The sequence below is a fragment of the Chaetomium fimeti genome, assembly GCF_033439085.1.
Source record: "Chaetomium fimeti strain CBS 168.71 chromosome Unknown B0H64scaffold_4, whole genome shotgun sequence".
In the NCBI taxonomy this organism is placed as follows: domain Eukaryota; kingdom Fungi; phylum Ascomycota; class Sordariomycetes; order Sordariales; family Chaetomiaceae; genus Chaetomium; species Chaetomium fimeti.
The window spans coordinates 3,570,783-3,598,507 of record NW_026944332.1 but is presented as its reverse complement, the minus strand read 5'-3'; the positions used below and the strand labels follow the sequence as shown (position 1 = coordinate 3,598,507).

General features: G+C 57.1%; 11 protein-coding genes across 11 annotated transcripts; 5 read left to right on the top strand and 6 right to left on the bottom strand.

Annotated features, from left to right (window-relative positions):
- Positions 1-214: 214 nt before the first annotated feature.
- Positions 215-3,540, bottom strand: B0H64DRAFT_442574 (uncharacterized protein; the record flags this gene model as incomplete). Its single annotated transcript, XM_062806654.1, has 2 exons — positions 215-2,742; positions 2,814-3,540. 2 exons carry the CDS (start codon positions 3,538-3,540, stop codon positions 215-217), a joined length of 3,255 nt encoding a protein of 1,084 aa, XP_062659767.1.
- Positions 3,541-4,908: 1,368 nt separating this feature from the next.
- On the bottom strand, positions 4,909-6,238 carry B0H64DRAFT_166191 (Alpha/Beta hydrolase protein). The gene is made up of 2 exons (XM_062798683.1): positions 5,564-6,238; positions 4,909-5,471 (listed from the first exon to the last, which is right to left on the bottom strand). Exons 1-2 carry the CDS (start codon positions 6,119-6,121, stop codon positions 5,175-5,177), a joined length of 855 nt encoding a protein of 284 aa, XP_062659766.1. The 5' UTR covers positions 6,122-6,238; the 3' UTR covers positions 4,909-5,174.
- A 426-nt stretch (positions 6,239-6,664) lies between these two features.
- B0H64DRAFT_397747 (uncharacterized protein) lies at positions 6,665-7,325 on the top strand. Its single transcript, XM_062803901.1, has one exon. It carries the CDS (start codon positions 7,076-7,078, stop codon positions 7,292-7,294), a length of 219 nt encoding a protein of 72 aa, XP_062659765.1. The 5' UTR covers positions 6,665-7,075; the 3' UTR covers positions 7,295-7,325.
- Positions 7,326-8,647: 1,322 nt separating this feature from the next.
- On the top strand, positions 8,648-9,388 carry B0H64DRAFT_461284 (uncharacterized protein; the record flags this gene model as incomplete). Its single annotated transcript, XM_062807499.1, has 1 exon — positions 8,648-9,388. One exon carries the CDS (start codon positions 8,648-8,650, stop codon positions 9,386-9,388), a length of 741 nt encoding a protein of 246 aa, XP_062659764.1.
- A 293-nt stretch (positions 9,389-9,681) lies between these two features.
- Positions 9,682-10,455, bottom strand: B0H64DRAFT_442571 (uncharacterized protein; the record flags this gene model as incomplete). The annotated part of the gene is made up of 1 exon (XM_062806653.1): positions 9,682-10,455. The coding sequence occupies one exon, from the start codon at positions 10,453-10,455 to the stop codon at positions 9,682-9,684; it is 774 nt and encodes a 257-aa protein (XP_062659763.1).
- A 292-nt stretch (positions 10,456-10,747) lies between these two features.
- On the bottom strand, positions 10,748-11,620 carry B0H64DRAFT_323739 (uncharacterized protein; the record flags this gene model as incomplete). The annotated part of the gene is made up of 3 exons (XM_062800625.1): positions 10,748-11,145; positions 11,200-11,313; positions 11,365-11,620. The coding sequence occupies 3 exons, from the start codon at positions 11,618-11,620 to the stop codon at positions 10,748-10,750; spliced, it is 768 nt and encodes a 255-aa protein (XP_062659762.1).
- Positions 11,621-13,334: 1,714 nt separating this feature from the next.
- Positions 13,335-14,391, top strand: B0H64DRAFT_397740 (Tim10/DDP family zinc finger-domain-containing protein). The gene is made up of 3 exons (XM_062803900.1): positions 13,335-13,462; positions 13,536-13,605; positions 13,740-14,391. The coding sequence occupies exons 1-3, from the start codon at positions 13,452-13,454 to the stop codon at positions 13,926-13,928; spliced, it is 270 nt and encodes an 89-aa protein (XP_062659761.1). The 5' UTR covers positions 13,335-13,451; the 3' UTR covers positions 13,929-14,391.
- A 53-nt stretch (positions 14,392-14,444) lies between these two features.
- B0H64DRAFT_424717 (nucleoporin subcomplex protein binding to Pom34-domain-containing protein) lies at positions 14,445-20,275 on the bottom strand (the record flags this gene model as incomplete). Its single annotated transcript, XM_062805659.1, has 3 exons — positions 19,999-20,275; positions 15,860-19,919; positions 14,445-15,803 (listed from the first exon to the last, which is right to left on the bottom strand). Exons 1-3 carry the CDS (start codon positions 20,067-20,069, stop codon positions 14,445-14,447), a joined length of 5,490 nt encoding a protein of 1,829 aa, XP_062659760.1. The 5' UTR covers positions 20,070-20,275.
- Positions 20,276-20,567: 292 nt separating this feature from the next.
- On the top strand, positions 20,568-23,290 carry B0H64DRAFT_342398 (indole-3-glycerol phosphate synthase-domain-containing protein). The gene is made up of 2 exons (XM_062801257.1): positions 20,568-21,182; positions 21,242-23,290. The coding sequence occupies exons 1-2, from the start codon at positions 20,860-20,862 to the stop codon at positions 23,229-23,231; spliced, it is 2,313 nt and encodes a 770-aa protein (XP_062659759.1). The 5' UTR covers positions 20,568-20,859; the 3' UTR covers positions 23,232-23,290.
- An 873-nt stretch (positions 23,291-24,163) lies between these two features.
- B0H64DRAFT_461274 (uncharacterized protein) lies at positions 24,164-26,250 on the top strand. The gene is made up of 5 exons (XM_062807498.1): positions 24,164-24,466; positions 24,555-24,752; positions 24,800-24,903; positions 25,114-25,347; positions 25,400-26,250. The coding sequence occupies exons 1-5, from the start codon at positions 24,178-24,180 to the stop codon at positions 25,805-25,807; spliced, it is 1,233 nt and encodes a 410-aa protein (XP_062659758.1). The 5' UTR covers positions 24,164-24,177; the 3' UTR covers positions 25,808-26,250.
- Positions 26,251-26,358: 108 nt separating this feature from the next.
- B0H64DRAFT_397735 (uncharacterized protein) lies at positions 26,359-27,633 on the bottom strand. Its single transcript, XM_062803899.1, has 2 exons — positions 27,373-27,633; positions 26,359-27,311 (listed from the first exon to the last, which is right to left on the bottom strand). Exons 1-2 carry the CDS (start codon positions 27,541-27,543, stop codon positions 26,382-26,384), a joined length of 1,101 nt encoding a protein of 366 aa, XP_062659757.1. The 5' UTR covers positions 27,544-27,633; the 3' UTR covers positions 26,359-26,381.
- Positions 27,634-27,725: the final 92 nt, after the last annotated feature.

The window sequence follows — 27,725 nt, the reverse complement described above, 5'->3', positions numbered from 1 at the left end:
TAGAGCAACCATCTCCTTCCATCCCCTCTCTCTCTCTCGCGCGCGCTTGACAAAACCACACTCCACAAAGCCGGCTGGCTGGCTGGCTGGCTGGCGCGCTAAATCTCTACTTCTCGTCGCCCCTCTCCAGTATCTTCAAGTGAAAAGGAAGGTGCATGTTCTGAAAACAATCATAATAGCGTGGGCCGTCTCCGTGCAAAGGCCGCGATGGGTATCATTGCGCCTTTGGTTCTTGGGGTTGCGCCGGCGCCGGAGTCTGGGCCTGAGGCTGAACTTCAAATTGGTGTTGAGACTGGTCATGGTGTTGATCTTGGGCGTGGTCCTTGGGTTGGTCCTCGGCTTCGTTCTTGGGTTCGAGCTGAGCCTGCGTCGGAGGCTGGGCCTCGGGCTGCGCGGTCTGGACTTGGGCCTGGGGTCTGACCTGATGTTGGACATCGGGTTGGATCGGAGACGCATCCTGAGGCTGGATCTGAGGCGGGACTTGGGGTTGGGCCTGGGGTTGAATCTGAGACTCGACTTGAGGTTGGACCGGCGGCTGGACCTGGGACTGAACCCGAGTATGGATCGGGAGTTGGGTCTGGGGCTGAGGCTGGGGAAGCACGTTCTGAAGCTGCGAGGGCTGGAGTGGTGCAGACTGGGGCGGCGCAGCTTGTACAGGCTGCGGTACCGGCGGCTTCTCCTCCTCGGCGCGCTTCAGGTCCAGGCTCTTCCCCCGCGACGACATCAAACTGGACCCAATCGAGACAGTCCGTTCCCCGGCAGGGGGGGACTTGTTCCGCCGGTGCTCGACGTTCTCCTTGTGCTCGCGGTACTTGTTCTTGATCCAGTTTGAGATCTTGTGCGAGTCGTCTCTGCTCTCCTTGCTCGACACTTCGACCAGCGGCGCCTCATTGATCGTGGTGCGGTCCGACATGTCCGTCATGCTCTTGTCCATCAAGCTCTGCCCGAGCTTCCCGCCGCTGCTGATAGACGTGCCGCTGGCGCCCGCTGTCGCATTCGACCCCATCACAGGGCGCGGAGAGGCGAAGGAGGGGAAAGAGGGTGGTGACGCATCCTCCTTCTTGCGCGACAAACGCCATCGCTTCTTCTTCTCCTTCTCGCTAGGCGTGTCGGGGATGGGTACCTCGGCAGGGGCCGTTGCCAGCTCATCGACCTGGTCGAGATCCGACCCTTCGTTAAAAGAGCTATGTAGTGAGGTCGGAGGAGATTTCCTGGATTTCAACGGCGCTTGAGCGCTATTGGGATGGAGCGTGTCGGCGTGGGCATGGCCAGAATGCAAGGCATCGGTGTGATTGCCACTCGTAGTAGTACTGCTAGGATCGGAATGCGTAACGGCACTGCTCGGCTCGGTGTGTCCCGGATGATCCCTCCGAGCGTTGACGGGCACAGCGTGCGAGGGTCTTGGTGTTAGTTCCGAGGAAGTTTCGGGCTGTTGGGTCTCCACGGGTTCCCCGGCGCCTGCGGCCCGGGGAACGGACGGGATTACCTCCAGAGGGCTCACCGCTTCGGTGTTGGGAGAAACCGAGGTTGAATGGGGAAGCGAGGCCGTCGAACTATGGGCGCTAGGGTTTGCGCTGCCCGGTAACCTCTTCTTCCTCAGTTTGTTCGGCTGGCGTCCGTCGCTCTCGCTCGATGCTATCCTCTGGAACAGGATGGGCCGTTTCTTGTCTTTGGACGGGGTCGTGGCCTCAGGGGTAAGAGGTTCAAGGAGCCTCTCCCGGCTCTTAGCACCGGGGATAGTCAAGCCGGGCTGCGAGCTGGATGGCGCCGCCCCTTCCCGAAGAACCACTATTTCCTCCACAACAGCAGGTGGCGATACCACTGTGCCCGCCGGCTGTGCAACGGGGGTCATGGGTGCAACATGGGAGTCGTTCCGAGAGGCAAACCTCCCCGCCTGCAGAGCTGGCGATTTCTTGGAGGGCAGAGTGTTGCTCCGAGCCAGACCTCCCCCTGTTGGGGTAGCGGTCAATGCCGGGCTGGCAGGGCTGGGGCAACCGTTGGAGTGGAATGACCGTCTTGACGAAGTCGACTTATTTCTTCGAATCGAGCCATCCTTGGCAACGCTCTCGGCCCCAGCGCTCGCGCTAGACGTAGACCGTACGATGCTCGGCTTTGAAACGGGCGTCGATGGCGGTTTGAGCACCGGCGTGCCTTTCTGGACCTCTTCAACGGTTTTCTCGTCCGCCGCTGTGCCTTGCATCCCGATGAGAAAGTGATCCTGGTTCTCGATCAGGAAGATGATGACGCATTGATTCAGCCGGTACTCCTCTGGCGCCATGGCGTGGTTCGGATGGGATAACATGCCGGGCTGGAAGATGGCGGCGAGGTTCTGTGACGTCATGCGATTCTGGTCCGACTTGGCCGCAAATACGGCGAGCAAGTCTAGAATGTACAGCAGAAGTTGGCGGTTCAGCGGCGGTAACTCGGTGATGAGCTGCTGGTACCTGATGATGGCGGCGTCCATCTCGAAATGCTCGACGAACTGGGGCCCTTCAGCGTCGCCAGCCCCTGGTCTCGTCGCTCCGCTCAGCGGCTCCCGGAACTTTTCGTAGAGATCTAGGGGGACGACCGGCTCGGGAAGGTCGTTGAGGTAGCGGCGCAGGACGTTGGCGGCATCGTGAACCGTGTAACCGTCCCAGACCAGCCCCTTGCCGTACCTGTCCGGCGAGTCAAAAATGGTCTTAAGCTCTTTGATCCGCTTCTCAGAACCGTTCAGGCGGAAGATCCCCTCAATTTCGGTCGCTTGTAGTGGGTTAGCATGCATCCGGGGCCGGGGCACGAAACAGGGGCAGGGCAATGCAAAGTATACGCACCCCTCTCTTTCAAAAACACGCCACATTTCGCGACGACGATCGGGACGTAGCCGTAGATGTAGCTCTTGCCATCCTCGTCGACGAGCGAGATGGCGACATTGGCGTAGGTGATGCTCTGGCGTAGAGGGACACCAAAGATACCGTGCGTGCGTTGGTCTGCGACAATTAGTTTAGGTCTAGCCGGAAAAGACTTGCGGCGCACGGCACGGGAGTGGCCCCCAAATCGGCAGGCCATGATACGGGAGAGGGCGCGCAACTTGGGCGCCCTCGACCTGGGTGGTCTTCCGGTTGGCGGGTGCCGGTTCATGCTCGCACTTGCTTGATGAACGGCGCACTCTTCTTCCTTGAAGACGATGCTCCGAAGTAGAGATACAGCGGATGGGAGGTGCTTAAGGTCGCCTTCCATGTCCTCGGCAAATATAGTAGCTTTCCTTTGGGGCTGTGATCTTGGGAAAGGTATAGTAGATGGGGCGGTTGTACCGTGTGACTCGTGATGCTTCGAGGGAAGCTTGAAGCCTTTCCACCATGACTTCAAATCGCGCTTGTTGGGCGGGGAGACGGCGGAGTGTATCGGGGAAGCAACCGGGGTGCTAGGGGTATTCGGGGCGTTCGCTCGCTGTTGTTGCTGTTGTTGTAGTTGTTGTAGTTGTTGTAGTTGTTGTAGTTGCTGCTGCTGGTGTTGCGAGACAGGCTGCTGGGGTGTTACTGGCTGTACCCCGGAAGTCATGGTTGCGACTGCGCGGCGGTGGGCGGCTGATCGGATGCCACCGGGCGCTGGGCAGTCTGTTGCTGCTGCTGCTGCTGCTGCTGCTGCTACTGCTGTTGTGCTTCGTGGCCAGGTTCGGAGATTCTAGGTCGGATCGAGATGCATGAACGAATGCGGAATGCGGAATGCGAAGAGGGGACGAGGCGTAGACAGGGGAACAGCACGTGGGGATCCCCTGGAAGATATGCGCTGTGTGTGCAGGCGGGCGATGATTATCGTTCTGCGACGCGATGCAGCGCCTGGCCGAGACCCGTTTCTCGGCTGCGGGCGCGCCTTGGTCGATCGGGGATCGGGGCGGGGGGTTGGGTGATGGAACCCGCCGAGATGCTCGCTATGTAGCGACTCGAGAGCCGACTCGATAAACCTGGCGCTCTGGTAACAGCGCGCGCTCTCTTGTCGGTGTTTCCTCTGACGAGACCGCGTCGTGCTTAGTGATTGCAGTTTTGATTAAACGAAAGCCCGCCCAGCGTGTGACGGCAGGGAGGAGGGACAAGCGGGCTCGCTTTTCAAAAGACGGGACTGGGGGACTTGGGGCAACGTCGACAGGGGTATCCGCGACAGCCCTCACGGTGTAGTACCGTATGTATTGATATTCACACGGACTGAACTCGGGTTCATTATTCAGGCCCTTGCATTGTGGGGGATGACTATTTTGGTGTGGAGGACGGGGGGAGGGGAGCGTGAGCTGGAGAAAAAGAAGCTAATCTTGACCAATCTACAATTTTGCCTCAGAATGGAGAGAAGACGTGGAGAGATAGGAGCGAGAGTCCATCCAAAGGGCGTGCTTGAAAGACTCCTAACTTAACGTGTGCACACTGTATTGGATATTTGGTTCAACCCTGATCTCGGCAATGATCCCGAGGCCTGATTTGATACTTTTTGTGTGCTTGTTCAACTGACGATCGGGCAGCTCTCAGATGAACATCCCCGGACGGTGATCCGGGTCCGCAGTTGAGGATACCTTGGATAGGTAACCTCGTAACTTGGAGTGGTGCGGTTCCGTCATCGGTCTCACGTTTCAACCTTGGCCAGCAGGCCACAGACCCTCTTGAAGATAGTACTGCGGGATTGGATCCTCCCTGCAAATCGTGGATTCTGAGTTATGGCTCTCACATCTACTGTGGTAGGATATTGTGGTAGGATCACTCTTCCCGTTTAGCGACCGTTATGTTAGGTGTTCTTGAATCTGCGCCAAGCTTTGCGAGGGAGGGCGAGGAGGGGAACCATCAAGCTCCACAGCGGGGAAATTGACGTTGCAAAGAATCCAAAGTTATGCTGTCACGTGACAGCCGCTCACGTCATTCCTTCCCCCTTTGCAAGAAGAACAGGGAAAAGGGCAGGCTCCGTGGCTCCCAAGCGCTGTTGCCGCCTGCCCAGACGGTTCAACTTGCAGCGCACGGGCAGGCACTTGTTCTTTGTCTCGACCTTTCGAGCTTGCCTCAGGTTCCATTGGTACAGGGCGGAGAGAAGCGCACGCACAGAGTCAACGGTCTTTCGAATGAGTTTCGAAAATTCAAAGTCAACAAATATCCCCGAAAATCCCAAAGGGCTAAAGATATTTCCTCGTCCAATTTCCAAGGGCAACTAAGCCCCCCTCAAGAAGAAAACTGCGAGAAGAAATCCCACAGCTCGGGGATAGTCCAGCTGTTGGGCCCGCCGTCGCCGCCCGAGTCCTGGGGTAGGGCGACGTGGTCTTCGTCGAAGGCGACGAAGACGACGGGGTATTCGCAGCCCTGGTAGACCGTCTTGATGTGCTGCCGGCTGCCGCGCCCGGGCTCCGCCGCCTGCTGGCCCGAATTGCAGCCGTTGACCCGCACAAAGTTGTCGCGCAGCTGCTTGCCCATTGAGATGGGCAGCACCCCGTCGCGCACGCCGTGCTGGCCGTAGTAGGCCTGGTTGATGTTGAGTTAGTCTTGTACTCTCACCGTCTGGTGTCCTAGGGGAAATGTAGAGGGAAATGGGGCAAAGGGGGGAGGGGTCTTACCACTGGTGTGTTCCCGCCAGCACAACCGCTCAGCTGAGCGCCCGAGAGCACGCCGATGGCGCGGAATATGTTGGGCTTGGCGCAAGCGAGCGCGTACGACATGGCGCCGCCGTAGCTAAAGCCGGTCGAAAAGACCTGCTTCTCATCGACACAGAGCCCGTCGCTGACCGTCTTATAGATCTCTTCGATGAAGGTGACGTCCTCGCCGCCCTGGTTCGCCCAGCCCTTGTTCAGCCCGTCCGGTGACACGAAGATTGCCGAGTTGTTGGCCAGCCGCTGCAGACCGTAGTACGGCGCCGTGCCGCCGTCGACCGCCATGAAGTCGGCGTCGCGCCAGTGGATGCCGAAGATCAGCTTGTACGGGCGGTTCTGGTCGTACCCTTGGGGCAGCCGGATCATCCAGCGCCGGTTCTTGCCGTTGACCGTCATGGTCTTGCTTCCGGCGGTGATAACCGGGGACTTGCCGCATCCGGCCGAGGCTGCGGACGCCGCGGGGAGGATCAGGAGCAGCGCAACGGCGAGGAGGGCCAGCGGCCCGAGAAGGCGGCGATGAGCCATGTCTGGAGAGTATCGGGGCGTGAGGGATCTGAATTTGCTCGTGTCGAGGGAGGCTGGCGCTGACCAACAGGAGAGATGGCCAGACAGCGAGATGATGGGGAGAATATATACTTTTATTCCCTCCCATCCCCAATCACCAGGTGCTTGGCGATTGGTATATTGCCGTCATGTGTTCTCGTGAGGCATTCTCTTTTCATCGAGTCCAGTACCATCATGTTTTCGTCTGTCACTGTCGTTATCCCTTGATGCATTTCCGCTCCCTATAAGTGCCGAGGGGGCTAGTAGATGCCGACGATGCGTGTTCTGGCGTCCCCTCCACGGCCTGGCAAGTAAGTAGACGAGAGTTGAAGTTTATCCAAGCAGTTTGGGTGTTGTTTTCTGTTCCAGAGTTACACCTTGCCTGGGACGAAGCTATGCGCACGAATCGGGTAATTGGCCGGTTACCTGGGACTGACAAGGAGACTGACCTGGAACTCCGGCCGGGATTTATCAACATATTAACTTGTCTTGGTATGGGGAGCCGCAGCCAGATTGCGGGGTGCAGCCAAATCATACACGCGTCGTCCCTTGCTCGGAGGAGTGCGTACCTTTTGCAACTTCAACAGTACTGAACCACCTTTCTCGCCTCACTTCTTTCTCAATTTATATTCGGCCACCTCGAATCCATATTGATGACTTCTTTCTACATCCGTCTTGGCTTCTTAGACCTGGTGATGAACTCAAAAGGTGGTCACCCGATTGGGCCGCATCGAGGGCAGAGATCCGAAAACATATGAGTTGATACTCTCGCGGCTATATCTTTACATAGGTGCAAACGTAACTCTTTTCTTTTCGGACTTGCTGTGCACTGTCCGTCTCGACCGACTACTCGGGAGCGGCGGGTTCCTTTTCTTCAATTTGAAAAGTAGCCTCTTGTCTTCATGAATGGCACCGGCTAAGTAAGTGGACGGCATCATGGTGTTGTTGTTGATGATGGGTACGTTGGCATGCGTGTTGCACAAGCCCGACGAGGGTTTTCGTTGTCTCTACGAGGATAATACTGCGGGGACGTTTGACGGCTTGCGTGGAGATATTTATAAGAGAAGCTTCACCAACACGAGAGGAAGATTCGATTCGAGTAAAATCCTAGACAACAACACGGGAGGGGTGGGGGATGGATGGCTATCTATCTGATTGTAGTCGGTCTAACAACCATTTAACTGTGAGAAAGTGTTTAGATGCAAGCAGTATATGATCAAGAGCACCCAAGCACCAAGCACCAACTTTTGCTATTCCAAGTATATAAAACCTAGTCCGATAGCCTGTAATACAAGTATTTCCTTATTTATAAAGTAATCATAAGTAGGTGAGCGCAAGGAAACGGGAGCTCGGGCCTTGAATGCCACCGTCCCCCGGATCTGGGCGAGAGTGTTCGTCTGGGTTTATTGCAAGTCTGTTGCAAGTCCGAGTCCGTCACATCAACTTTTCAAACCAAAACCCATTTTAATTATTTTGTTTTCAAAGACAATATCACACCCTGAAACCAGGCACACACATTAGAGCGGGAGGAAGAGGGATTGCTCCCCCCGAGGTCGTGTGAGAGGACCCATGAGAGGAGCTGAACACGACGGATAGGTACATAACATTGGGCATTTGCGAACCGGAAACACCGGATGAGACTCGAGTGGTTTCTCTCTTTGCACTGACATCATTTCGAAGCCAAGTTCGTTGCAAAGCACTTTTGTTGATAAAGATAGATCTTGTCACTGATCACTTGCAACCCAAAACGTCGGCCCATCCCGCATTCAGCAACGAAACAACGCATTCTGGTGCAGATCTCGCATTGAATTGGAAGGACGTTTGTTTTTAGAGCGGGTCTGGGGCTGTGAAGGAGTGCGTCAAAAAAACCCTTGTCCCAAAAACGCAACGCTAGGGCTGCTTGGAGTGGAAACTGGAAAGTCAGGAAGGGTCGAGTTAGCCCGTCTTACGAAGTATATCTGGGCGTTGACAATCCACTTTCGGCTTCTATTTCGGGCGGTGGTCAGGGGCAGCTTGGAATGGTTACATTCTCTCGCTTCAGGGTGCACCGATCTGGCATTGTCAACACACAGATGGTCCCATGGAAGCATCCCTAACCTTCTCCATCACCGAGCGCTGGAAGGTCTGGGCTTTGAACCCTGGAGTAGGGACATCGCCAAGTAAGCGGCGGAATGCACCCGTCCTCGCCGTCTCTACTTTTAGGACTTGGCGGTTAGAGACTCCCCCCAACGGATCTTGCCTGCTGGAGTTTTTACCTCGGCGATCGTCAACACTCGGTGGGGCCGAGATGTCCATCGCATGGAGACATAATGTAGCTTGGATGGGGGAGATTGTGAGGTTGCAGACGGACAGGACAAAGTAAGCATTCGCATCGTAGAATTGGTAATTGTGCGATCGTGAGTACATATAAAGACATCGGGGTCGTTTCTCAGATCTCGACTCATCCACATCACCACCACAATTACCTCACCACCTCAACAACTCACGGCTTAATTTCCAGACGTCATCATGCAGCTCAGCAGCCTGGTCCTGACCCTGGCTGCGGCCATCTCCACCGTCGCCGCCTACCCCATCACCGCCGACGACGTCAACTGCCGCAGCGGCCCCGACACGAGCTTCGAGTCGGTCAAGACGTACAAGATCAACACCGACGTCAACATCACCTGCCAGACCTACGGCCAGAGCATCTTCGGCAACTCCATCTGGGACAAGACCAGCGACGGCTGCTACGTCTCGGACTACTACGTCAAGACGGGCTCCAACGACCTGGTGACCGAGGAGTGCCCGATCGAGGGCGGCGACGGCGGCTCGCAGTACAACGGCCCCATCAACCGCACCGAGATCATCGAGCGCGGGCGGTACTGGGTCTCGCTCGGGGTGCCCTACTCCATGACCAAGACGTACCCGGACCAGCAGGGGCGCATGTACCGCACCGACTGCTCGGGCTTCGTGTCCATGGCCCTGCACGCCAACGCCCCCGGCTACAACACCGTCAGCCTGCCGGAGATCGCCAAGGCCATCGAGTGGGCCGACCTCACGCCCGGCGACTTTGTCGGCACCCTGGGCGAGGGCACCGCCGGTGCCGCCGGCCACGTCACCCTCTTCCTCTCGTGGGCGGACGACGCCCACAAGGCTTACAACACGCTCGAGTGCCGCGGCACCTACGGTTGCGTCGAATACAAGCGCAACGTTGGCTGGACGAGCGGCGGCTTTACGGCCAAGCCCTACCGGTACACCCGTGTGATCTAAGGTTTGAGGCGCGGGATGAGAGATGGACGCGATTCTTGTGTATATATATCGCTTTTGTGTATAGGACGAGCTGCTGGAGATGACTTGTAGCTAGGGTAGTAGAGGTATTGGATCCTTGATTCTGGAGGACTGCTATGTCCAGTAATTGTTTGTTGGATAGATTTGAAGTTACTCCGGGCACAACATTGGTTCTTGACATGTCTTTTTTTGAAATTGACAAACCACCATATTCTGAAATGCTTCCATCACTTCCCAAGCACACCCCCCGCAACCCCCATTCTCCCTTCCCATCATCACACCCCGCCCATAACCCCTCTCCCCCGGGCCAGCGCCCTCCTCTCCCTCAGCACCTCAAACCCCCTCAAAATCACCCCCTTCCTCATATTCCCCTCCCCATCCCACCGCATCTCTACCCCACCACACTCCCCCCTCCTCACCTCCCCCTCCGTCGCCCACACATACGCACAATGCTCCTCCGGATCCAACCTCACCACCGGCAGCGGCAACAACCCCCCCACCCCATCACCACCCCCATCACCCTCACCCTCCCCTCCATTCTCAACCCCCCCCTCAACCTCCCCCTCAACCTCAACCTGAATTTCAACCAAAAAACAAAACAACCTCCACCACCCCCTCACCCCCCTCCCTCTCTTCACCTCATCAAACCCAGGCTCGGGAATATCCAGCGTCGTAACCAACCCAGCCACACGGCGCGCCACCAAGCCCGTTTCCTCGGCCAGCTCGCGCGCTACCGCCTGGAGGAGGGTCTCGTGCGGGTTGCAGCCGCCGCCGGGGTGCTCCCAGGTTAGGGGGTCTTGGTCGGTGGGGGCGCGCTGGAGGAGGAGCGTGCGTTCTTCTTTTTCGTCGTCTTCTTGGGGGGGTTGGGGGCGTGGTTGGTTGGGGTTGAAGGAGGGGAAAGAAGAGGGGAGGGAGACGATGGCGGACACGATTAGTTGGTGCTCGGGGTTGGCTGCTAGCCAGTCCTGCACGGGGATGTTGAAGGCTTCGAGGGAGGGGTCGTGCTCGAGGGTGGGGGGTTGGTCTTGGGGTGGTTGAGGTGGGGGCATTGTGGCTGTGTGTGTTTTGTTGTTGCCGTTGCTGTTGTTGTCGGGGGTAAAAGGGGGTTGTGTTGAGGTTCGGGGTGAAATAAGTCTTCCGTTGGGATATACTCTACTTGTCGTGGTTAAGAAAGAATTCGGCCTTGCGGCACGCCCTCCGCTTGCCAGTTGACTCATTGCCCGACCACCCAATGACCGTCCGCTTATCCCCGGCCCGCCCAAGGACGAGATGCATGTCGTGTCCCAAAAAAGAAGCTGTCAAATATCGTTCCTTAACATTCCCTAAAAATAAATATACACATCAAAGGATGGACGTTTCCGGCAGCAGAGCATTCCGCCATTTCATGGCCGAGTTCGAGTTGGCCCAATCCAGCAGCGCGTCGTAATCGACGCACTCGTGCTCCGAGCCCTCGCCCGGCCCGGCATCCGTCTTGCCCTCCAACGTGGTGTCGGCGGAGCACGTGATGCCCTGGCGGATGTAGTTGAAGCAGTGGCTCGTGTGGTGGGCGACCTCCTCGGTCAGGTTGACACCGGCGTACCCCTGCTGGTAGTGCTCGGCGATGTAAGAGAGACAGTGTAGCTGGTGAAAGACGGTCATCATGTACCCCGGCCCGTCGTTGTGCCGGTCTATCGCTACCGTGTACGGCTCCGGGAGGTCGTAGCGGCTGGCATCGTCGACGACGACATAGCCTCGGCTTTCTATACTGCTCATTAGCTGCCCCCTTCCCTAGATGGTACGGCATCGCTACGTACCTGAGCTCAACTCGATCCAGTTGTGGAGAGTGTGGAGGGTCAACGTCTCGTTGAACCACATGTCACCGCGGAGGTATTTGGGGTTGTCCTGGAAGGTGTAAATCTTCCGTGGTACTGGACGGCAATTAGCAGCTGCAACGGGAAGCCTAACGATTGCTAACCTACAATTAGGCACCGGTGTCCGCCGGAGAGTCTCGCGGGAGACAATCAGGGGTTTGGCGACGAGCAGATAGATTATTGTGGCCGCCATGGCAATCTCCAAGATCAACCTCGAATACCAAACCACGCCCCGTTTCCGGGGGGTGCTGCCGTCGCATTTCAGGCACACGGTCGAGAAGCCGGTCGTGGTATCTTCATTGGATCCGGATTTAGGTAAGAAGGTCTGCTCCTCCTCGTCCGCCTCCCGTTTCCTCGAGTCCATGTTTGTGAAGTGGGAGAGGAACACCCCTCTCGGCCCCTTTTGCGCCGGCTGTGTGGTTGCGCGACCGGGTGAACCCTCCGGTCGTCTGCTGCGGTTGCCAGGCCGTGATCGACTCAAACAAGCCTCTCGTTCGCCAAAGAAGGGGTAGCTGCCGTTGTTGACCGTCAGACGTCGGTTTTACCTTCCAAGATGGTGTCCAAGTCGCTGCTGAGCTGGAAAGGCTCTCGTGAAGATGGGAGAGGTTGATGACTTTCAAGCTTCCCAGCCAGCCAAAACGCCACCAATGCCTCATTTAGCCGGTTACACTTCCATCAACGAACCTTCTAAATCGACGGTGTCCTCTCCATAAATCGACGGTATCTAGCCTAATCCGGCTAGCCGTGCCAAGCCCGCAACAAAATTTTGCAGCGAAGTTCCGGAACTCAGGATGCAAGTCAACAACAGACAAGATCAGTAAAAATCAAGTATAGCAAAGTCCCTCAGATAGTCTAGGAAGCAGTATCTCGAAGGTATTTACAAGAATAATTAAAACAGCTCCTTATTTACAAAATCTATATAACCAAGAGATTCAAGTATTTAACCCTAACCCTACTATTAAAAGACCTCCTTTCTCTTCATCATTCAACCCTAACCCTAGATCCTTAACTTTCAGAACCTCATACGTTAACCCAAGCTCGAGGGATTCAATTAGCATTGATTCTACCCCATTTTTGAAACGATTCGACTATATCTCTATGCAATTCAATTGATCCATCTTGCAATGTGGACTTGCAGTAGCTGGGTGCTCGACTAGATGGCTTTGCTGCAAAATTTTGTTCTGGTCTCGGCGCGGCTAGCCGGACTAGGTTAGATACCGTCGATTTATGCAGAGGACACCGTCGATTTAGAAGATTCGTCCATCAAGATCTGGGGGAGGTTACATCGCTTCGGGAAGACACTGCCGCCCGCAAATCGGGCTAGTGTGCCTTGAATGCATTGTTTCGTCGGGAGCAGGCTAATTAGGGATTCAACGGAGAGATCGGACCAGGCGGGTCAAGGTATCTTTTGCGAGGTGTTGCTGTGGATGAACTGGCCTCAGAGACGAGAGGTGGCCGTTGACTTGTTCCACACTCCCCTGCTACGAGTTAGTCGCACCAATCGAGAGTTGAATCTGGGCGGCCAATGCTTGTTCTTCTGTGATTTTTCGATTCATCATCGGTCACAATGTTGATATAGTATACTTAGCTATGCGCAATCTTGAGTCTTCAGATTGACTCCCCTGTTTCGCATTCTCTATGTACCTCTCGGGTCACTCGTGACTGGGGACATGAAGTCAAAGTCAATGAAGAAATGAGCTTTTTGCAACACCAGGAAGCTCTCGAGGTGAGGAAACTCACACTTGGCACAGTTGCAGTTTGCACTGCGAGATGGTAAACCGGAAAGAAGAGCTCCACGAGAAAAAGTAAAGAAAAAAGCAGGAAACAAAGAAAAACGAGTTTGGCTTAGAGGAATTTAAGCCGTCTCGGTCGTCTCGTCTTGACGATGCAGGCTCGGCAGGCACACCAGGTCCAAATCCAGGAACAAGCAGAGGCCAAGAGATGATGCCGTCCAAGAAAGCCGCCTTGGCAGACGTTGTGTGCCATGTTGCTCGGCCAAGCTTCGGTCGAGCACGGACCAGGTCCTGTTGAGCCAAGCCAAGCAAAGGAATTTTGTTATCGCGATAGCTGCAAGCAACTGGATCTGGAACTTGGAACCACCTTCAAGCCGCCGAACAGTTCATTGAGAATCCCTTTGCCGAAACCTCACACCACCACCTATCAACCACCCATACCCATCACAAATAACCAACATCATGGACACAGGGTAGGCACCACACAACCCGAACGAACCTCACGGCAATCATTGCCAATGCTAACATATCATGTCAAACGCCCAGACTCTCAGCATCAGAGCAGCGCGAGCTCGAGTCCCGCCTGCAGAAGCGCCAAGTCAAGGAGTTCATGAACGTACGTCCTCGGTTTCATCTCATTGTCACCTCTATCTATCCCCGGCCTTCCCTAGACGCCAAACCTAAACCCCCAACCCCAAACCGTCCCCCCTCCCCAGTACCACAACCCAACTAACCAACACCACACACTAGGTCTTCGGCAACCTGGTCGACAACTGCTTCAACGCCTGCGTCGACGACTTCACCTCCAAGGCCCTCTCTGGGCGCGAGTCGGGCTGCATCAGCCGGTGCGTGACCAAGTCCATGACCACCCAGACCCGCCTGGGCGAGCGCTTCGCCGAGCTCAACGCCGCCATGACCGCCGACATGCAGAAGCGGTAAGGGCTGGTAGGGGAAAAAAGGGATATGAGATAGGGGGGTGGGAGGAGGGCGCTTTCTCTCTCTACTCAACGAATATGCCGACACAGGTATCCTCGGGATATGAGGACTGGACTGTACATTATCATCGGGACGCATGACAAGGGGGAAGTCGAGCGGGATTTGGTTAGGAGGGATATGGATGGATAGATCGGGTTGGGCGGGGAGCTATCTGTGTACCACTATGGGGTTTATGGGATTTGCCGACCGTAGCTCTGTTATTGTTTTTACAGGTTCGCAGATCAACGGACAGGCATGAGAAAACACACACACACACACATTCTAATCAAGACTCAACTCACACCCCACCAGACAAGGCAGGTGACAGCATCCAAGACCGCCAAACCATAAACTCGTTTTATCGCCAATAACCAGACAAGACAAGAAAAAGGAAAGAAAAAACCACCACTACTACTAACCCACACCACACCCCCCACTACCCTACCTCGCATCACACCCCCACACAATAACCCCCCTTACTTACTCCCACTCCCCCTCCTCCGCCAACACATCCCTCACCCCCTCCAACAACCCAACCGCCTTCTCCTCCAGCCGATTCTCACACCCACTCCCCTCCCCCGCCGCCACAGCCCGCCACTCCGCCTCCCTCGGCCCCAGCGGCAGCAGCCGCTCCCTCAACACCTTGCGACTGGCCAGCCAAAACTCCACATTCTCCAGCACCGCGCCCGCATCCCACACCACCTCGGGAATATCCCTCGCATTCGCCGCCCTTAGCGCCGCCAGCACCCGCGTCAACAGCGCGAGCGAGTGCACCTCGGAGACAGCCACCAACGCAACCACGAACGGCGGCGCGTCGCGCGTACCGCCCCCGACGGGGACGGTGCGGCTGAGGCCGGGCGCCTCGAGGCGGGCGACCGACGCGCGCAGCAGGTTGGGGAACTGGTTGAGCACGTAGGCGACCTCGGGGGCGATGGTGGGGCCGAGGGCGCCGAGGATGTTGAGCAAGAGGGGCAGGACGCCCTTGGCCCAGACGGCGTAGCAGCGCGCGGCGCCCGGGTTGTCCGCGAGCGGGGAGACGTTGGCGCGCCGCATGAAGCCGGCGAGCTTGGCGGATGTCAGGTGGCCGAGGAGGCCGTCGCAGGCCAGTTGTTCGGCGAGGGCCGGCAGGGCGGAGAGTTCGAGGAGGAGGAGCAGGGCGAGTTCGCCGTAGATGGGGTCGCCTTTGTCGGCGAGGCGGTCGGACCAGGAGAAGAGCGAGGTGGCGACCTGGAGGATGTCGTGCGAGGACATGATGTTGAGGACTTGGAGTTGGCACTGCTCGATGCCGGGGACGCTGAGGCAGGCTTGCAGGATGGCGGTGATGAGCGCGAGGTCCTCGGGGGTGGTGGCTGCGTCCGGCTCGTGGACGAGCGCTGCGAGGTTGCGGAAGGAGCGGGCGACGACGCGGTCCAGCGTGGTGAGGACTAGCTGGGTGACGGCGACGGAGCTTTCGGGGCCGGGTTTTTGAGGGACGGCGTTGTTGGAATGCTTGGTCCCGCGGAGGACGACGAATAGGGTCTTGAGGAGGGTGCGGAAGTAGGAGATCTGGCCTTTGCTCCACGGGTACTCGACGCCGTTGATGGTGGCGGAGACGAGCGAGAGGAGCTGGCCGATGTCCTTGGGGAGGAGCGAGCAGTCCGCGAGCCGTTGCAGCAGTGTCAAGGCAAGGTTTGCTCGCGAGTGGGCGAGGACGACGAAGATGTTCTCTGGTGGCTGCGGCCGTTGATTCGCCTCGAAGCACTGCTCGGAAACCTGCAACATCTGCCTGGCGGTCCCGTACTTGGGCAGTAGGCAAGTGCTGAGCTCCAGGAGCAGGTACTCCCAAGCATGGAATAACGACTAGTCCAGTTAGCAAATACTTCTTCCCATTGTAGACACTGCATGGATTAACTCACAACTTCAGCCTCCACCAAGGAGAGGTTGAGGTTCGCCGCCTCCATCTCTCGCCGAAAGCCGTTGTGGCGTGACCCAGCCCAGCCAGCGTCGTGACCAAGCATGGATTCAGCCACGTCCAGCGCGTAGAAGTACTGGGAACCCAGATCCCGCGGTACTAGCAGAGTCCTTTTGAAGTCATCGATAGAGCACCCGGTATACCTCTGGGCGAAGTTCTTGGCGAAGTTGGCATGGAGCGACGAGTTGTAGTCCGACACGGCGACACCGTCCCGGAGGAAATAGTCCAAGTCGTTCACCACCTCGGCGGCAAAGTCCTGCTCCCGACGCATCTGGCGCAGGTGGTACAGCTGCATAGCAAACGTCTCGGCGATGTAGGCTGCTATCCTCGCCTGGTAGCACGCCTCGGCCGGGTCGGTTTTGGCCACCGCCGCGGGGGACTTGAGGTCGCGGACATAGGCCCGAAGTTCCTGCAGGAACGTTTTATCCCTCTGCATGGCAAAGATGGTCCATGGCCAGTAGTTTTGGGCTGACGTGAAGAAGTCGAGTATGGCGAGGGTTTCTTGGCTCGGGGTGTTTCTGATGGAACGCAGCTTCTCCAACGCTGTTGACAACACGGAGCCCGCGGTGAGCTGGGCAATCTTGGCTTCGCCCTTGAGAGCTTCCCGCGGCGTCTTGCCCGTGAGCAAGCAGTTGGCCATCCATTGCTGCCTGTTCCGGAGAATGGTTGAGAAGAATTTCCAAGTGCTCGCCACTTCGGGCGTTCTGTCGAACGGCTTGTCCAGCTGCCCGGCAATCTGGATGAAGGAACGAGACACTTGTGGGCCCAGGTACCCAAGGAGAGACGGGGGCTCGCCGCTGCTCTTCCCCGCGCTTTCCACCAGCGCGCTCAGGAGGGCGATTGCTGGCATCCGGAAGGAATGCCTGATGGCCGGGAGCCGCGCAACAACACACGCAGACTTGAAGAGTTGTGTCTGGATGTTGGCTGATGCTTGGTTCAGGTAGTCGGCAACCCGCAACAGTGTGGTAGCAAACCCCAGCACTGTCGTAAGTCTCTCCGACACAACCTGAGCGCGCCGCTGGTAGAGCGTCGTGTCCGGAATCTGGAAGGCAGCTAGCAGAGTTGCGAGAAGGGGTTGGAAGCGCAGCGAGCTCGACGAAGTGGAAAGGAAGCTCTCAACAATGTACCCGGCCGCAGGCGCAAGGCACCCTGTCAAGCTCTTGGGAGCATCGCGCGGCCCTACGCTATGTGCATAGGTCACCAGCTTTTGCATGATGCCTACCACGTCCCGGACCAAGACGCTACGGTCGACCTCAGAGGGGAACCTCCACGTGGCCGAGTTCTCGAAGACGTCGATGCCTGTTTGGGCAATGGAGAGAGATACCCGAGACACGATCTTGTCAGAAGCCCCAATCCAGGGATTCTCTTCTCCTTTAGTGCGGCTGTTGACACTGATCCCCGGTCTCCTTTGGACGGCGCTTGTCATGGCGCTCTCCACGAGGCTAGAGAAGAGCTTCACGGCAGACAAAAGCAGGTCGTACCTCTCGGCGAACATGTCGAGGTTTGCTGTGATTCTCGACAGGCGGCCCGACCGGGTGTCGCTGTTGATGAGCGCACAGCGTGCCATGTAGGCCCAAACCCGGCCCGGGCATACCGGGAGTGCCGCATACAAAAACTGAAGGCAAGCTGACAGGGCAGCGATCTTGGGGCCATCTAGATCCGCGAGATCCTCCTCCACCAGACTATCGAGTGTATCGCAGATGATGCTCAAGATGTCCTTGCCCTGCGGAAGCAAGCGGCTAGCCTCGGTCAAGATCCTCAAGCCTCGGTCGGCGTCCGTCTTCGAGGATTTGAGGGCCTCAGCGCGCAGCACTGTTGCTAACAGCGATATTCCCTCGATAAGTTCATCCACCGTCAGGTATCCCAGCCCGGTGTCGTAGGCCCCTGCCATGAGGTTCACCTCGAGACGTTTCCCGAAGAGAGCCAGCGTGCAGTGTTCGAATTCCAGCTTGGCAACCCTCCCAACGTCGGTGACGAAGCGGCCGTATGTCCCGGAGGGCATCGTGGACCTCTCCTCGGGCGAGATTCGCCTGTTGGACTTTGGCGTTGCGTCGAAGAGGTCGATGTCTTTGGTCAAGCGGAACGAGTTTGTGTTCTCCTCCTCGAAGACCAGCTCGTACGACCTGTCCCACCGCGGGTCCCAGTCAACAGTCAGGCTCGGGGTTTTGATGAGCAAATTAGTGATGAGTTCGGCGTTGTCGTTGTCCGTTATCAGGGCTGCCGATAGGATGCGGCAGATAGAGGAGAACGGGAGGAATTCGTAGGGGAAGCGGCTCTGAGATTGGGAGGTATATTGCGCGCTCAGGATATCGTCATTTAGCATGCGGGTGTAGATGTCGAGCGAAGCCTTCTCGTTGGAAGGGATTTTCGGAGTGATATCCCAATATTGGCTGCCTCCTGAGAGAATGGAGAGGAGGCACTCGACGGGTTCCGACTGATACCCAACGTAATGGGCACTCCGCTTGAGGAGGTCCTGGAAAACCAAGCGGGCGCGGGCGCCTAGCACCGGCCGGAATGCGGCACCTTGGCCGCTTCCCAAGCATACCGCCATTTCAGCCAGGAGCCCGTAGAGTTGGCCTTGTGAAGTGGCCATCCTGGCCATATTTTCTGCCGGCTCGATGTTGCGCTCGAGCTGCTGGGAGGCAAGGAAGACATCATACGACGACGCCTCGATGGAGACAATACTTCCAGCCGAGTTCCTCCGCTGACGCCCAGAGGTCCCAGATGGCTCATATTCCAGCTCGAAGCCGGCCTGGGCCCGTTGATTTTGTAGTAGATCGCGCCGCTCGGCTCGCTCTTGGTAGCCTATATGCATCTGGTGTAGAATGAGGGACCAGGCGAATACAAGCGGCATTGTTGTGGCTAAGCCGGCATTGGCAGCAGCCGCCACCGTGGTGTGTATCTTGGTGAGGGCGTCGGACGAAGCCAGGTAAGGCTCCTCGTCCTCCAGGAGATCAACGTCCTGGTCTAGGTATAAAAGCGTCCGGTCGATGTTGAGCACCTTCAACGAGATGGCACTGATCAGACTGTGCAGCGGCATGACCAGCTCAGCAACAAGCTCATGGCCCCCCGCAACGGGAGCAAAGAATTCACACGCGTCCATGAGCTCAAACCACTGGGTTACAATCTCGGGTGTTGCAAAATGCGAGGCTTTAAGGTCCAAAATCTGGAAGATCAATGACATGGCGTGGATGGCCTCGGTGAGTGCGGTCCTGACCCAGTCGACCTCCAACTGCGCCGTTAGGATTTGAAGGTCGAGGGATTCCGGTGGCGCGTGGATCCGGACGAAGCAGCCATCGAGCGTGCGGATGTATGTCGGCGCGAGGGCGTCAAGACGGGACATGTCGGGCTTCGTCGCGTTGTCGTCAAAGCCAAACGCCTCCTGCAACACGGCGTCCCGCAAGGGCTTCAGTTCCGAGCCGGCGTCCGGCGAACAAGAGTGTAAAAGAAACGAGAGGAGCGCATCGACGGCCCCCAGGAAGGAGCGCCGCTCGGAGAGGTAGGTGGACAGTAGTCGCTGGCGGCGGGTTGTCTCGCTTTCGAAGTCGGCCCAGGTTGATTCAGCATCGGCGACTGTTGTCGCGTTCAGTGAGGCCAGGATGGCCGAGGCCTGCGCGTCCCCAACCCCGGCAGCTTCTTGGATGTTGGCGACATCTTGTGTAGATAGCGGACCGGTGAGATGGCTGTGAGCGCGCGACTGGTATTCTATAAGCACAACGCGGAGGGCGGCCACCTCGTTGGTCTTGATGTTCTTGCTCAGCCATTGCGCATCGCCCTTGATGGTATCGAGGTTGTAGGGGTCATTCGGCGAGGGCACAACGTTGATGGCCCCGGTCTTGGTCTCAAAATCGAGCTTGGTCTGGTTCGTGGGCGGGGCGAAGGTCTTGGTGGGCTCCCTAAGCAACTGGTGAACGTAACCATCTCGGAGGAAGGCCGACACGGCGGCGCTAGTGAGTCGGTCGCATGACAGATCTTCGAGGGCAGCAGCGACAAGTCTCCAGGAGCTATGGGAAAGTAAACAGAGTTAGAATGCATATGTTGGGGAGGGGCCGGGGGGAACTGTTCGAAGACGGCGCAACATACAGGATTATTTTCTTGCCGCTTAGACATTCTTCAAGCGGCGGAAAATAGGTTCTATCGGTCAAGGTAGCCATTGGGAATGGTCTCCATCCGGGCCAGGGTCGGCCGGTGCTGGAATATTAAATGCGACAGCCTGGGCTCCGTCTAGGTGGTGGGGGAGCAAGTGGTGGTGGCAGAGCTCGGGAGCTGCAAGTGAATCTGGAATTGCGAATCTAGCATGGGACCTCTGTTCTGAGGGACGCGCTCTGCCGACGCGGGTCCGTCCCAACCTGGAAGCTCTCTGCCAGGCGGTTGCCCAGGCGGTCGCACTCGCCCACCCTACTATTTTTCAGCTCCAAGACCCACCTGCCTTTGTTATCGATAAGAGCTGCAGCCCCAGAACTATCTGCGAAGTACCCTGCACTGTCCGCATAGTCCCGACCTGCATGGTGCGCAAGGCGCGCTTGCTGCTCGTTAGTGAGTTAGCGCCACTTGACGCTGTACTCTCAGTCAGCTGCAGCGCAAGGATTTGGCCTCCGCTGACTCTTTTTGCAACCCCTCCATCAGCTTATCCGATCTGTTAGCCCGATCAATGAACTGCACTGTGCCTTACATTATAAGAGTTGGTTACTTTCACGATCCGCTCTTCTTACACACTCCCTGTCCTCCAAGTCCTCCAACAATTTGGACGTGACTCACGGACATCCAGCTCTTGTAAAAAAAGACACAAACTATTCCATCGTGCAGCGTCGCCAAAAGAGAAAGGCGAATAAGCTTTTTTTTTTAAGTTTCATCGCCATCTCACAACTTCCCCTCGCTCCGAATTCGGTGACAGAAAACCAACAACCAATTCAACCCCTCAACCCCTCAACACCAACCCAAAAAATGCCTGCCACCCCGGATATCACCGATTACTCACCCCACCATCCCGATCCTTCGCCCTTAGTCCCAACAGCTACCAACCTCATCTTGATCGACAACTATGACTCCTTCACCTGGAATGTCTACCAATATTTGGTACTCGAGGGTGCCAATGTGACGGTATTCAGAAATGACAAGATCTCGATCGATGAACTCATTGCGAAGAACCCTACCCAGTTGGTGATCAGCCCCGGGCCAGGGCACCCACACACCGATTCGGGTGTCAGTCGTGATGCCATCAGGCACTTTGCCGGCAAGATCCCTATTTTCGGGGTATGCATGGGGCAGTAAGTGCAACAGATCTTACAGTCTTGGTTCCGATCCCTGACTCATATCCTCTGTGTAGGCAATGCATTTTTGATGTGTATGGCGGCGATGTGAGCTTTGCTGGTGAGATTCTTCACGGCAAGACATCACCACTGGCCCACGACTCCAAGGGTGTCTATGCTGGTATGGCCCAGGGTTTGCCCGTCACCCGTTACCACTCGCTCGCTGGCACCCACGTTACCCTGCCCGAATCACTCGAGCTCACCTCCTGGATTGCCAACGAGGATGGTTCCAAGGGTGTCATCATGGGTGTTCGTCACAAGGAGTACACCATCGAGGGTGTGCAGTTCCACCCCGAGAGCATTCTATCTGCCGACGGACGCATCATGCTCAAGAACTTCCTTCACATGCAGGGAGGGACCTGGGCCGAGAACGAGCGCCTGCAGAAGGCCACTAAGGAGAGCAAGAATGCCGTGGTCGTACCAAAGAGCGAGGGGAAGACGGCCCCGCCCAAGAACAACATCCTCCAGAAGATCTACGCTCACCGGAAAGCCGCCGTTGCCGCCCAAAAGCAGATCCCTTCTCAACGGCCCTCCGATTTGCAAGCCGCCTACGACTTGAACCTCGCACCACCCCAGATCTCGCTCGTCGATCGCTTGCGCAACTCCCCATTCGACGTCGCCCTCGCAGCCGAAATCAAGCGAGGGTCGCCTTCCAAGGGCATCTTTGCGCTTGACATCGACGCGCCCAGCCAGGCCCGCAAGTATGCACTTGCAGGTGCCAGCGTCATCTCGGTCCTCACCGAGCCGGAGTGGTTCAAGGGAAGCATCGAGGACCTCCGGGCTGTGCGCCAAGTTCTCAACGCTATGCCCAACCGGCCGGCGGTACTCCGGAAGGAGTTCATTTTCGAGGAGTACCAGATCCTCGAGGCGAGGCTCGCGGGCGCCGATACCGTGCTTCTGATTGTGAAGATGCTAGATTTTGACCTCTTGGAACGGCTCTACAAGTACTCGCTCTCTCTGGGCATGGAGCCGCTGGTCGAGGTGCAGAACACCGAGGAGATGGCCGTCGCCATCAAGCTCGGGTCCAAGGTGATTGGCGTCAACAACCGCAACCTAGAGAACTTCGAAGTTGACCTGGGCACAACCGGCCGGCTGCGGAGCATGGTGCCCAAGGACACCTTCCTGTGCGCGCTCAGCGGCATCAACTCTCACCAGGACGTCCTCGACTGCAAGCGGGACGGGGTCAACGGCGTGCTCGTCGGCGAAGCCATCATGCGCGCCCCCGACGCATCCAAATTCATCCGTGAACTCTGCGCCGGCCCCGAAGCACCCGCCCCCAAATCCATCACCAACCCCCTGCTCGTCAAAATCTGCGGAACACGAAGCGCCGAGGCCGCCACCGAGGCCATCAACACGGGCGCCGACCTCGTCGGCATGATCCTCGTCCCGGGCACAAAGCGCTGCGTCTCGCACGAGACAGCCCTCGCCATCTCCGAGGCCGTCCACAGCAGCAGCAGAAAGAACACCGCCGCCGCCGCATCAGAGCCCGTCCAAGTCCCCCAGACCGCAACCGACTTCTTCACCCTCACCAGCGAAGTCCTGCGCAAGCAAGGCCCGCTGCTCGTCGGCGTCTTCATGAACCAGCCCCTGGCCGACGTGCTCGAGAAGCAGCGGCTGTACAGCCTCGACGTCGTCCAGCTGCACGGCGACGAGCCCCTCGAGTGGGCCAGCCTGATCCCCGTGCCGGTCGTCCGCAAGTTCAAGCCCGGTCAGGTCGGCTTGGGTGTGCGCGGATACCATGCCGTGCCGCTGCTGGATTCCGGCGCCGGGTCGGGGAAGATGCTGGATATTGAGGCGGTGAAGGTGGCGCTGGAGAGGGATCCGCAGTTGTTGGTGCTGTTGGCGGGTGGGTTGGGGCCGGAGAATGTGGTCGCGGCGGTGGCGGCGCTGGGGCCGCTTGCGGAGAGGGTGCTGGGTGTGGATGTTAGCAGCGGGGTGGAGGTGGATGGCAAGCAGAGTCTGGAGAAGATTAGGGGGTTTGTGCAGGCTGCGAAGGCTATTCGGTAGTTGTCGATGCTCGGTTTGTTATAGAAGATAGTTTTTGAATTGACGGTTCGTTTCCCTAGCACTATTGTGTGTGACTGGGTGTGGGAATAGGGGTGTTGTCACCTCGGTTGGGTCCGACTTCTACTCTCCTGGATGGGCTTAATGTGTGCTGGCGGGTTGTTTGTAGGGCGTCCGACTGGGTGTCCATTATGTTTCACCGGCTTCTATCTCACAAGACTCCTACCTTCTTGGATGTCGATGCCATGATCAACCAGACTCACTTACACCAACCTGGTTCTGGCCTTCGTGGGTAGAGACAACCGCACATCAGGTTTCTCCGCTCAGATAGCTCCCCTCCATTTAGACCAGCATTTCCTTCTACGTGATTTCGGGAAGTGGTTCGATTCGAGTGAAACTTACTAACAGGCAGGAGCAGCGCTTTCATGTTTCTCTGAACTCTCCGGCTATCCTCACCCATACATGAGACTCGTTTACCGAGAGGACGCTTCCCGCAGGGTTGATTCCTTTTCACTCCATTGCCCATTCTCCATTTCAGCAACGCATCTCACTCATCTCACCTACCACCGTATCCTCCTTACTTTCTCTGCCATTAGTCCCCTCAGTAAATTCTCTCCCCACTAGTCTGCGTTTTTGCTCCAACCCTGGGACATATCCTTTCTGTCAACCATTCCCACCCCCAGTTCTCCGCGAGAAGTTCTTTTTTACGACGTACACTCCCCGAGCCGGCCCAGCATCCTTTAAAACCCAAACTTCGAAAACCCCCTCTTGAACAGTTTCTTCTTCTTCCGACTGCCACCTACATCCTCAGCAAACCTCGGGGCCATCCTATCCCCTCCCCATCCCAGTTTCTCCCATCAACCCATACCTTCCTTCAACACCCAAACCTAACCCGCACAACCAAATACACACATCATACAGACAGAGACACACAATCATCACCCTCACAATGCGCAGCCGCAAGGAGAAGCCCATCTTCCGCGGCCTGACCATCGCCGCGGTCGGCAACCTCGGCGGCAGCGCCCAGTGGACCGACACCAACATCGCGCGCTGGGTCGGGCTGCGCGAGGGCCGGTTTGTCAGGGATGGTGCGGGTGCGGGTGCGGGTGCGAGTGTGAGTATGGGGGCGGGAAAGATCATCGGGGTGGGGAACGGGGAGGGAACGGGTGCGGGCGGGGACGCGGAAGTGACGCATGTGGTTTGCACGGGGGAGGAGTTTCGGCGGAGGGGGCGGTTGGGTGCGTATATTTTGTTTTTTTGTCTTTTACCTGCTGCTGGGGTCCTTTTCTTTGGGGCAGGAGTGGCTAACGCGGTACTTCTGGATAGTGAAGGCGGCTCTTAAATGCCCCAAGACGTGTCACATTGTCACGCTGGACTGGCTGGAGGACTCGATGCTGAAGGGGAAGCGGCTGGATGAGGAGCTGTACTCGCATCTGCGGGCGCTGAAGAGGGAGAGAGAGCGGGAGCGGAAGCGGTTGATGGTTATCAAGGGGCTGGAGAAGGCCGTGAAGGAGGTTAATCCGAGTACGTGTTGTCTCGAGTTTCTTCCTGTAGTTTGGCTGACTATCTAGATCTCTACCATCTTTACCGCGACCATACGTTCTTTCAGTACGAGGTGGTGATGACTCGAGACAATGAGGAGGCTGGAATCCAGGGGGAGCGGTACATTCTTTCGGTGAGCAACATTTCGATTTGTTGTTTTGGCTCGGGGGTGTTCATCCCATCTTACCCCTTTTACCCCTTTTTCGGATTTCATAAGGGCCTGACCCTACATCATCTGTCCCTCCCAACAACCCGTCCCCGGTATATCCATTTCGACACAGGACACACATAGCCCCGTGTGCCATTCTCAACCCAGACTGGTGACAGTCCTCTGACTCCGTAGATGTTCGAATCCAACAACGACAAACCGCGCCTCTACTGGTTCGTGGCCAAGTACTACAAGAAGAAAGGCGACACGCAGGCCAAGATCCACCGTCCGAGCCACGCCCCGGGCATGTTTGCGCGCGAGTTCGCTTTATTTCAGTCCTTCTTCCGGGTCAAGACGGGCATCGCCTGGGCACAGCGTCTCGTCAAGGAGGGGACCACAGACAAGCGCGTCTTCCAGTATCAGCCGCCGGTGAGTCAACCTCTAGGGGGAAGCAGAGCTAAGTAGACTGACATGTATACAGACTGGTGGTAAGCCAGTTGGCTGGGTCCCGATAGAGCATGTCCCGGTAGAGCATGTCCCGGCAGAGCATGACCCGACTGAGACTCCCAGCGGTGTCGTAGTTGACAAGAACGTGAATACCGCAACTCCTACTCAACCCAGTGCAGTCGCAAACGCAAACGGCAACGGCGGCGCCATTCCCATGGCTTCGCCAACTATTGGCACATCTTCGAGCGCTCCCAACCCTCATCGCCAATCACCATTCTTCATCCCCCTAGCATACTCGCCTCGACCTCAACACGGAGCCCAGGATCAACGCACTCCCGACTTTTCATCAAGGACGGCACCCACTTTCGGCTTGCTTACTGGTGCCATCTCGCCTTCTATCGTTGGTCTTACTGGAAGAGACAACGCAGTTTGCGCTCTTTGAAGGGCTCATCGGACGATCAACGTCACACGACAGAGAGGAGAGCGAGGTTTGAGGGTTCATTGACACATTCGGGTTTGATGCCTCGACAGGGAGAGCCGCCTAAGACACAGCGGCTGTCAAATATGTCGTTTGTTTTGTAGGGACGGACCCCTCGCCGTACGAAGGTCCACGAGATGAACGGCGTCGGCGCTCCCACAGCCCTACGGTTTGAGACCTGCATATCGCGGTCATCCCGCGGAGGGAATAAGGCTCCCAGTTCCACACTCGATGATTTACCCCTATTTTTACACACGCATCGTTTCTTTTCCGGCATAGTCAACTAGTAGTCGAATAGGCAATCAAAATAGTAATATCATCATCATTACCCCATCATAATACACGCTAACCCCCCCTCTCCAGCTCCTTAAGAAAAGAAAGGCAGTGCCGATTAATCTGTACAGTAGTAATACCCCCCTTAAACCCCATTCCAACCAAACCCCAACTTGAAACCAACTCAATCCCAACTCCCACACCTCCACCCTTCCACACCTGCGCCCTTCCACCCCCCCCCCCCCCCCTCAACTCCCCAGGAAACTCAAAACCTCAACTTCGGCAACACAAAAACCACCAGCACCAACACCACCATCAACCCATACACGATCCCATACAACCTCACCCTCCCCCACCAGCCCTCCCCCTCAGTCATGCGCTGCAGCGCGCCCATGGTGCGTGTCACGCCCTCCATGTTCTGGCCCGTGCGGCTCATGCCCTGGCCCGCGCGGTCGACGACCTCGCGGTCCGAGTCCAGCGACGCGCTGAAGGCGTGGGACGAGGCTTTGAGATCCGAGGCGAGCTTGAGGATGGACGAGGAGAGGGCGTCTTGCTCGCTGCGCTGGTGGTCGAGGATGGCTTCGGTTGTGGAGATGGCGGTTGTGGTGTTTGTGTTTGTTGGTGCGGTTGTGGTGGTGGCGGTGGTGGGTTGGTGGTTGTGGAAGAGGGCGGAGGTGGTGGAGGCTTGGGGTGGGGGGTTTGAAGAGGAGGAGGGGGAGGGGGTTGGGTCGGGGTGGCGCGGGCGGAGGGTTTGGGTGGTGGTGGTGGTGGTGGTTGGTTGTGGTGCGCTCGAGGCTGGGGGGTGTTCGGGTTGACGGGCTGCGTTTGTTTGCTCTGTGGACTGCTGCGGAGGGTGTTGTGGTTGTTCTAGAGAGGCTGGTATCTGATCTAATGGCTCTTCTGGCTCTTCCGGCAGCATGTCAAGCGACCTCGTGGATTCCATGCTCTCGCTTGGTGTCACGATGATGTCGGCCAGAATGTCTTCCCCGTCGGACGTATCGTCGTCGTCGTTGCCATGGCTGGTATTCCTCGCGGCTGCAAACTCGGCTAGATCGCTGAGACGTTCTGATAACTGTTCGAGGACCTCCCGTTTTTGTACCAGATCGACCTGGGCTTCCTGTCGACGGGAATGGATCTTGATGGTCAGGGCTTCCTGCTCGAGTTTTGTGAGGAGCGATCGCGCATAGCGAATGTTCTGAACCCATCAGCATACTCGTCGAGCATATCTCCAAATAAAATAAGAATTTAATGCCTACTGCATGGGCCTTATCCCTCTCAAAGTCGCTCTCGCGTAGTCGTGCTTCGCGCTCGGCGTCGGCGTGGAGAATGGTGCGCTGCAAACGGCTCAGCAGCAGGGTGAGGTCGGTTAGTGGGTCAGCCCGTCGAGGAATGGGCGTTGGCGTTACGCCGGTTATTAATCGAGCCATTGTTGAGGTTGTTTATTAAAAGTGGTTGACTGAAAAGTGGTTGCAGCATCTTGAATTTCCCAAGTTAGCTCAACTCTATCGCAATTGACATGTGGCACGAGCTTGTCGCTGTGGCTTTGAGCACTGACATCACTCAAGGAGGGAATCAGGGACGGCACAGGGTTAGGGTCGATATTACCACC